Below are 10,052 nucleotides of genomic sequence, written 5' to 3'. Positions count from 1 at the left end.
AACCCTTCCTCCAACAGACTCCTGCCATGACTTGTGGAGTACCTGACAAATCCTGGTCATGCCCCATCCTAGGATTTATGGCTAAAGATCCTGGTCTGTAGGTATAACCAGAGTGCTGCTACCTGAATAGTTTTGTGCAATAGAGCTCCAAAATGCTGGCAATCTTCTCATTTTGACATTCTCAATTATCTAAAGCAGTGGAACATTGAAAAGGTTTAAGGGGAGAAAATGTGTTGTTTCTCAATGAGTTTCAAAAGCCCATAGACGGAGTCGCAGTTTGAGGAAGCCCAATGAGTATGAATTCCTTACATCTTCATACAATCTAATTGCTTGGAAGCTTAAAAGAATACTTTTTTGAGCTAAATAAGAAGCTTTCTATGGGCCAGCACCCAATCTTTCATCTAATAATCTTCAAGTAAGGCCTGAGTGAACTTGTGATTCAAAGGCTTTTGACAGTATTCCAGATCTTAAAATGTGATGCATACCAGATAGAGTAAATGTTGACTGGTGGAGATCTCTCCCCCCAGGCCGAGATGTACCAGTTGGTAGTAATGACACAACACTTCCTTGGTATGGCTCTCTCTGTACAGGTGTAGGCTGACAGGTCTGGATTGAGTACAAACCAACAATTGTTAAAACCTGCACAAGAATCTCTTATGTTAACATGTTCTAGAAATGACAGGTACATGGCTCACATCAAAACAGCATTAATTCTTTACAGCTCTGTTTAACTATTCCAATACATACAGGTTGGCGCACAGCACAGTATGAGTAAAGATCACCCCTCAGACCATGAGAGAAGATTTCACAAAGCTCTGGGATAAGAAGGATCGGATCACTATTCTGAAGATTTGGTTCAAATAACTTTGGGACTCAAGGAGTATTTAATACAATACCCCAGGAGATAAAATGGACAAGTGCAGTCAATGATAGGGTATATTTTGTGTGAAATGAAGGACTGGATTTGATATAATCTTGTTTTCGTTCTGTGCTTTTCTTATTCAGTACAAAGAGAAACTAATGGCTTAAAGAATGCAGTGATTCACATCACTCCCCCCAGGTCTTGGAAGACTTCCCTTCCTTTGAGCCAATTCCATCCCCTGCCCCACCCCTCCTCCAGTGTCTATAGAACTAAATTCACGTATTTATAACCTTATGCTTAAGACAATCATTATGCTAAGCTTTTATGTTACTAAAGGTAACAAAACAGGTTAAAAAGAAGATACTCTTCCTTCTGCCTCCTAGCAGGCACAAATGTAAAGATGGTTTGCAGGGAAGAAAAACTATTCTCAGGAAAGGCAGCCTTGCAACATGAAATCTGGTTCTGGATGGAATCCCCTGTTAGTCACAGAGACAAGAGACCTTCTTGCTGTTAAAGTCTTGTGAGTTCCCATCAGAAAACACAGTTTACATTGTGGCACTTTTACTGAATGAGAAGCCACAGTGACTGTTTTCCTCGAGAACTTTTTCAAACAAAATTACAGTTACCAGCAAACAGAAGAATTGGATTTTAATGCAGAACAGACTCGGGAGGTAACTTGTGCCAGATCTTCTGGCGAGTGGACTTGTTCAGCTTTGTGCCAGCCAGAACCATTCTCATAAATGACATTATCTTCCAAAGAGCTACGAACCTGGTCACGTTGTTTAACTCGCTTGAAGACATAATCAGCAAAGGGTTTCCGTGGAATGTACTTCCCCTCCCCCTGCACGACATACAGGAGACCATCTTCAAATACCACTTTCCCCTGTGAGATGGTGACCACAGGGACCCCATGGCAGACCATTCCTTCAAAAATGTTGAAGTCAACAGCCTGGTGATGGGTCTTGGCAGAAATAGTCCTGGTTGACAAGAAACAAGCAAATTCATAGTAAGCACTGCTGAAAAATAATATTTTGATCTTCACTATCAAGCAGCAACATTTTATTTAGTCAACAGTATGGAGACATCAATGTAGCCATTCCACGTGTACCAACAGCTATTAATGCAGCCTTTAATAGCAGCTCATACATAATTTGGTCAATTTTACCATCAAATCAGTTTTTCAAGACTGAGGTGGACAGATATTTGTTAGGTCAAGATATCAAGATATATAGGGCAAGGGCGGGTAATTGGAATTGTGGTACAAATCAGCCATGAACTAAAAGAATGGCGGAACAGGCTCAGCGGGCTGAATTGCCTACGCCTGTTCCTGTGTTCCTAAACACAAACTCACAAGGAGCTCCCTTTACTCAGCCCAAACAATAGGGACATTCAAATGTTGGTGCTGTTTTTGCACCTGAAGTTCCAGCTGAACCAAAACTACAGTATCTACAGACAGTGATTTTAAACAGAATTCCTTCGGAGGACTCCTGATAAATGTAAGTAAGTCACGCTGACTCAAAGGAACACCACTCTGAAAATAGATCACATCGGAAGGACTTCTCATGAGTTACTTCTGGATTAATTAATTAAGCAATCCCACTGTGTTTTAGGATGAATTGATACCCATTAACAGGTGCATCCGTGGCATTATTCCCTAGATGGTCACTTTTACAAATATATTTGCCAAAGTTATTTTAAATATGTTATGACACTTAGGCTGTGATATAATTGGTATGTGTCACATCACTTTTAAACACTATCTTGTGCTCAGTCAGCCAATATACCTGACAGCATTCGGGTCCCAAACAACGATATCAGCATCAGAGCCTTTAGCAATCTTCCCCTTCCTGGGATAAAGGTTGAAGATCTTTGCTGCATTTGTACTGGTCACAGCAACAAACCTGTTCTCATCCATTTTACCATTGTGCTGAAAGAAAAAGTTATGTATAGTTTCCCCATTCTCATTAATCATTGTAAAAACAAAGAATAAAACCGCAGACACAGAGTCAGTTCAAACACGACTTGTAATTGTAAAATATATGCCACATGATTATTCTTCTGCAACAACAATCATTTTAATCCAATGGGTCAAATATCGTTAACAAAAAAATTATCTTTAAGCTCCATGGCCTCATGTCTGGCAGAGGGGAAGGGAAGTGAATCAACCTCTCTGGGTGGATTTAGTGATCCAATGTCTGAGTGAGGTAACTCCGCAGTTTTCTAGGCCATTGTTGATAGTTGACCAGGCTATCTGGCTCATCAGTAGGACTCGGAAACTGAGGTTCTTATCACTGAGCTCCTGATAACTCTATAAACTAACACTCTAACAGGTAATGGGTTTCAAGCCAAACAAGGAGAGGGAAGCTAACTTGTGCTTCAACACTTGCGGTTTTATTTGGTTAATATACAGCAGTATCCAATTTGCAATTTGGAGTCCCTAATACCATCCCTACTGCAAACATTCACCTGTGTTTTATGAGTTTTGAGTAATTTCTGCTCTTAGATGGAGAGATTGTGCACTCCAGGACTGGGAGACAGTTTCACTCACTGAAGCTTTTAATGTTGAGTTAAACCAGCATTGTGCACACTGACAGTGACATGTCCATGGGCGCAAGTGTGTGACTGTGCACTGGGGAGAAGTTCTGGATGTCAGGGATTTGGGGTTTGGAGGAAAGAAAGACAATTACTTGGATTAAAATGCCACAGTGGTTGAAGTGAACCTGTACAGAGGATTTTTGCATTCCTTTAAAATCATTCCTCGTGATTATATTTATCCAATTCTCCAATCTCTGGAACACTTTAGATCTTGGATAAAATAGGAATACAGATCAAAGAGCTGCTCACAGGTTAAATATGGCTTTGCCCAATGTCAATCCCCCTGCCGTACATGCTCTGAAACCTGAACATCTATAACCAAATATCTAGATTGCTCCCAACAAGTGATACTTACCACTCCTTTCTCCCATATAATGGACATCCTGTCTTCCACACCATTCACCCCATTCGGAATCTTTGTAAAATCATCTTTTCCCAGTGCTTTTTGACAACCATTGAAAGTGCAATTATCTGTTCCTGTCACACTCAGGTCATCACTAAGAGAGGAAACAATATAAAAAGCCTGTATTTGAATATCACTGTTGATAACACAATCCCACAAGGCTCCATAGCATGATCTGCCATTGAACATTCATTTTAATGGGGTGGAACCGGCATGGTTCGGTAACTCTAGTGACATTTGTGTACAGCAACGTCCCACAGACAGCCATGAAGTGAATGATCAATTTCATGTAGAAAATTGTTATTAGCCAGTAGGGAATATAATTTCGCCTTTCTCGCAAAATCCCTTTGCCTTGCTTTGTCTCTCCCAACTCTTAAAAATCCTTTTGAAAACTTCTCTTTTTGACTGTGCCTTTGATTTACACGTTTAAGATTTTCCTTCCTCCCTCATGGCTCGTTGCCCCCCCCATCATCTCTATGAAAGGCTTTGAAACATTCATCCTATGTGAAAAGTGTCATCTAAGGACAAGTTGTTACTGTAATACAACTCGAACTCTGGTGTCCTTTTATCTACACACACACACACAATATTCCTCTTTGTGCATCAGGCTGTCTGTTGCCATCTAATTTTATGGAATATATTTAAGATGAAAAATGTTTTCCCACTGATTTTGCTGCAATTCTTTCTTGAAAATTGACATTTCACTCAGATTTAACTTGCATTTCAGACCATAATTAAAAGAAATTTAATGAGCTTGGTCAAGCCAGTCTGGCATTTGAAATAAGTGTCAGCAATGGTAAATGGGAGCTGTGACAATACATGAAATACATGGGTATCAATTTAAAAGGAAGACAAACATTCATAACATCCACAGTTATGCGATATTGATGTATGTGATGGCCTGCAAGATTTAGCTTGTTACCAAGTTTAGCTCTTTATACATTCAATAATGGAGTTATCAGATTTAATACATAGCTGTCTAATATTTGCCCCAGTCCTATTATCGTATTTACATAATAAAATCGTACTCAGAATGCTAGGTAACCTGGTGCAGTAATGAGAATGATTGAAAATGTAACATTTGTCTATATTTATTTATTTATTTTTTGGACAGTTTCAGCATCAACCACTCTCACATTGGGTAGACTGTCTATCTACAGAGTAGACTCCTACTGTTCCTCAACATTGTGTTTAGCCCCAACCATGCACTACTGCACCCTGTGCAATTTCTATTTCCTATACCAGGGACCTAGTTTAGCGTCTGGTTAAGAGTTTAAATTGTAGACTAGTTGACGAACTGCGTTGAGATGCAGAAAGTGTTTTCAAATGATTTCATTCTATCAGATTGGCTAGATTGCAACCCAGTCCTAAATGTGAAAATTCACCTATACAAATTCACTGCACCACCAGTCAGTCACATTAGTCTGACTGTTTCCAGAACCACAGTATTAAAAAGTCTAAACGTACAGATTCAGAAGCAAAATTAGTTAATTTTATTGTGGTTTAACTGTGTCTGAATGAATGTGTGCTCAGACATTACACATTTACGGTATATTCTGTCAAGCGCTTTGAGACATCTCAACGACGTGATAAGGTGCTATATCAAATGCAAGGATTATTATTATTAGAATAATAAATATATAATAATAATCCTTGCATTTGATATAGAGCTTTTCACGTCTTCTAGACGTCTCAAAACTCTTCACAGGATATACTGTAAAGTGAATTGACCATATATTTGTGGGCGAATACTGACAGAATACTTTAATTGCAAATAGTCGTTTGTCTATTCCTCAGTTCCACTGTATAGAAGTGTTGTACGGCACATTATTAATGTACCATACCCTTAAAATTCCAGTAACATTTGACCTAAATCCATGTTTCCATGAATCAACTGGATTTACTGCTGATCCAGTTAAACTGCTGCAAGCACCAACAGAACATTCATCCGCTGCTCTCGCTTTCACTCTGTGTTAGGCTCATTCAAGCTTCATTCTTGGGGATTACAGTAATGCTTCGTGCTCACTGAATAATAATAATAATCCTTGCATTTGATATAGAGTCTTGTCACGTCTCAAAGAGCTTCACAGAATATATTGTAAATTTAGGTTGACTGTATTTTGTGGGTGAAACTCCCACCAAATAACAAATTGAATTATAGGCCAAACATGCCATTTCGGAAGCCACCTTTTCTCTCTCTGTGAACAGAATAGAAAGTATGTTACAATTTCACAGTTCAGAAATAGCCAAGGCAGCAGGACAAGACAGCACAGATTCACAGTTGTGAAGGGCAATTACAGGGAGAGGTATTTTATTACACATTTAATAGCACTCTTGACTTTGAGTCAGAGGGGTGTGGGTTTATGCCCCTTGTTGGGATTTTGAGCTCACAGTCTAGGCTCATACTTCAATAAAGTACTGTCTCCCACAATTCAAAATAAGAAGGAAGCTTCTTCCGGTGTCCTGGCCAACAACCCCCTCCCCAACAAATAAAATTGGTCATTCACTTAATAATAATTTGGTAACTATTTGTGGGACACCGATCTGTATAAATTTGGCTGCTGTACAGAGTCAAGTCACCTACAAAGTGTACAGTCACTCCATTTTACAGGAAATCATTACTCCTTTTACCTCTGGAACTCTCTGCCTCAATCTCTTCGCTGTGTCTCTTTATTTATCTTTAAATCCCACCTTAAAACCTACCTCTTCAACTGTGCCTATGGTAACCTCACCCTTCCCCCTTGCATGGCAAAACACGTAAAGTACAGAGTGTCTCGACAATGATAAGATTAGAGTTGTTTTTGAGCAACAGCTGTAGATAGGTAGAGCAGAACCAGTGTCCTTGCACTGTCTGCGAATGTATAATCAAGCTTGTGATGATTGAATTCTTGTCAATCAACAGCAAGAATTGTTTGAGACACGAGTTAAGCATGAGGTGATTGCAAATAATCATGTATATAAACTAATGGGACTGCCCCATTGTTAGAGGGAGAGAACCGACTCTTCTGAGAGACGTGCTATTGTATTGCCTCTCGCTTCCCCTCTCCTTGCTGCAAGTATTTGAATAAACTATATTTCTGAGCTAACTCTGTTTGTGAGTGTTCGTTTAATCCTAGCTATAGCGACTACATCCTGGGTTCGACACTCCCGAGATGCTATCCTGTATGAAGGATGCTACAGGAATCCAATTTGTCGTAAATTCTGTGAAGCACTTTGAGACATCCACCTGATGTGAAAGGCGCTAAGATCCTACCAAATGTAAGGATTTTTTAAATTATTATTTAGAGCTGGTTGTCAGAGAGAGTGATTGTGAAACAAAAGGAAAGAAAAACAGAGTTTAGATCTGCCACTCAGTGAAGGGGCTTTAAATTATTTCTATTTGTGCATTCTATTTAACCTGTAATATTATACTGCTGCTCAGAGATCCTGGAACCAAAAAATAATCAGACTTCCATGTCCAATTATCATTCGTCTAACATGGGACTCAGCAACAATAAATTGCATTCATACACTGCATTGCCTTCACAAAGGGTGCTTATAAATGCAATGTGTTACATCTAAGAGTGCTTCACAATGATGGGGTTGGTCATCAAGCAAAGGTTAGAAAACAGGAAGTCAGTGAATCCTACAAAGATTGGGATGATTGGTGTCTGAATTAGCTGGGGAGGCCAGCAAGCAATGTATTAGAAAAATCAGGGCAAGAAAGCAAAGAGCAATAAAGGCTTTAGATTGCTTTATTGTTTCAAACGTATAAGTAAAATTAGCAATCTTTTGTTACGTATAAGATAAGATTTCCTATTATAAAGATATAATGAAAAGATTGCGAGATTTAGTGATCAACGATCAAAAGAGTTACCAAATGTTCATGATACCAGTGAGCCAATATCAATACCGCAATTGTCTATGTTACATTTTATTGTCCAATTTTGACATCGTGAACCCTTCATTTACAGAGCAAAGTAATTTAAAGTGAGGTTTGTGTGTGTGGTGTGTGTGTGTATTATTATACACCTGCTGACTCCTTACCACCCTGCCAGCTCCTTCCATTCAGTGGGCTCCGGTCTGCTCCATGTCTCCTGCCCAACCCACCCTACCATGGGTGGCCGGGCTTTCAGCCTCTCTGCCCTCACACTTTGGAACTCTATCCCACGGTCCCTTCGTCTGCTTCCTCCCTTGCCTCCTTCAAGGCCGGTCTCAAGACCTTTCTCTTCGACCATGCCTTTGGTCACCCTCCCACTTCTCTGCCTTCCCTGCCCCCGACACCTGACGGTTCAGCGCTTTGGGACATCCTCCTGACGTGAAAGGCGCTCTATAAATGTAAATTTGTTGTTGTGTAGTGTGTGTGTGTGTAGTATGTGTGTATGTGTGTACGTAGGGGGAGAGTTGAGAAGAAATGTTGTGGTTTGACTCCCTCTTGGAGCATAACTCACAAGGTGGAGTCCTGTAGCTCAGTGGTTAGAGCACTCGCTTTGCAAGTGAGAGACCTGAGTTCAATTCCAGGCAGGGCGAAACCTTGGGCAAGTTTCCTTACTCCACACGCCTAATAATAATCCCTCCAAAACCAAAAACAATAATTAAATTGGTCATTTTCAATCTACGATTGTTTGTGGGACATTGCTGTGCGCAATTGGCTGCCGCGTTCGCCACAAATATACAGTCAATTCACTTTACAGTGTGTTCTGTGAAGCGCTTTGGGACGTCCTCCTGACGTGAAAAGCGCTATATCAAATGCAAGGATTATTATTATTATTATTATTATTAAGGTGTCAGCAAGGAGTCTCTTCGGTCCCTCAGATCTTTGATGCCGGGCATCTTCAACAATACTTATAATAATGATCCTTGCATTTGATATAGCGCCTTATCACGTCTTCGAGGCGTCTCAAGCGCTTCACAGAATATACTGTAAAGTGTATTGACTGTATATTTTGTGGGTCTTGGTACGTCCTCCCGAAGTGAAAGGCGCTCTATAAATGCAATCTTGTTGTTGTTGAAACGTGGCCGCCAATTGCGCAAAGCAGTGTCCCACAAACAGTTGTGGACTGAGTGACCAATTTATTATTGTTTTTAAGAAATTATTACCCCTGTAAAAGTGATCCGCCAATTGTGTAACAACCGGCTTCCTACTTACTGCTAGGTAAACAGAGGCGTGTAGAGTAAGGAAACTTGCCCAATGATTTGCCTTGCCGGGAATCAAACCCAGGTCTCTCGCTTACGAGGCGAGGGCTCTAACCACTGAGTTACAGGACTGCGCAACAGTCAGCAGTTGTTGAGTTTGGTTCACCGACAAGGCTTCAATGCTTTGACCAAGAATGTTCTTCCTTGAATGGAAGATGGCCTTGAATCATTTCATTACAAAGACCATCAAGAATGGAATCCTGGAGGTGGCGATCAATATTCTCTCTGACAAGCCCTACTTCCCTCAAAAGTGATATTTGTAGGCTTATGCCATTCATGAGCTGGGCACCAAAACACAAGCTACTGGAGAATATCCTGATACGCTTCTTACTATAAGTGGCACTGAAGCCAATGTCAGCCTATCTAATCACAACCTTCTAAACTATACCACTCTACTGTCTTCCAAATATAGCATCAAGACAATTCCTGAATGAGTACCAAGGCTAAACAAAACTTCCATCAAAGCCAATTTCCTTTTTTCCTGTGAGAATGATCAGATGAATCACTGTGGTCTCTATTTTACTGATCCTCCAATCCTGTACACTGGGTGAGATAAAGAGCAGAAGGACGTTTTGGGGATCCCATTGATCTTTTTTCACACTTGACTTTTCTTACAATCTTAAGTTGATGTTACTCACTTGGCTAGCAGGTTCATGAGGTAGCCTGGCGTTGTAGGATCGGGTCTGAGCGGTGGTCCCATGACGTAACCTGCTGCATGGCGCCAGTCTTTGTTCCAGTAATGAGTCCCATCAGTGCCTAGACTGGCTGCGATGGGCTCCCCAAAAACCACCTTCCCTACAAATAAAAAACACATTGTTGAGATGGAAACATTTAGCAAGAACAATGAGTACTTGTTATTAAGGGGCAAATTTCTTAATCTTCTCCCCAATTTTTAAAAAAATGAAATAGCAACACATGATTGCCCAGCAAAAGCTTGAGCAGCTGAGCTGCTCCAAGCCTCTGCCATGGTAGGTGCATGTGACCAGTCTCTATATTTACCGTGAATGTCAATGCTTG

At 40.4% G+C, this 10,052-nt stretch overlaps 1 protein-coding gene across 1 annotated transcript in view; it reads right to left on the bottom strand.

Annotated features, from left to right (window-relative positions):
- dpys (dihydropyrimidinase) overlaps positions 1-10,052 on the bottom strand; it is a 29,114-nt gene that overhangs the window by 2,612 nt on the left and 16,450 nt on the right. Inside the window, exons 5-9 of the mRNA XM_007903206.2 lie at positions 9,674-9,830; positions 3,813-3,954; positions 2,647-2,789; positions 1,632-1,839; positions 486-606 (exon numbers count right to left, since the gene is read on the bottom strand). Of these exons, the coding sequence (XP_007901397.1) occupies positions 486-606; positions 1,632-1,839; positions 2,647-2,789; positions 3,813-3,954; positions 9,674-9,830 (771 nt within the window). The remainder of the gene's footprint in view (positions 1-485; positions 607-1,631; positions 1,840-2,646; positions 2,790-3,812; positions 3,955-9,673; positions 9,831-10,052) is intronic.

Source organism: Callorhinchus milii, unplaced genomic scaffold, assembly GCF_018977255.1.
Source record: "Callorhinchus milii isolate IMCB2004 unplaced genomic scaffold, IMCB_Cmil_1.0 Scaffold2, whole genome shotgun sequence".
Lineage (NCBI taxonomy): Eukaryota > Metazoa > Chordata > Chondrichthyes > Chimaeriformes > Callorhinchidae > Callorhinchus > Callorhinchus milii.
Note: the sequence above shows the minus strand (reverse complement) of the source record. Positions and strands in the feature narration are given on the sequence as shown.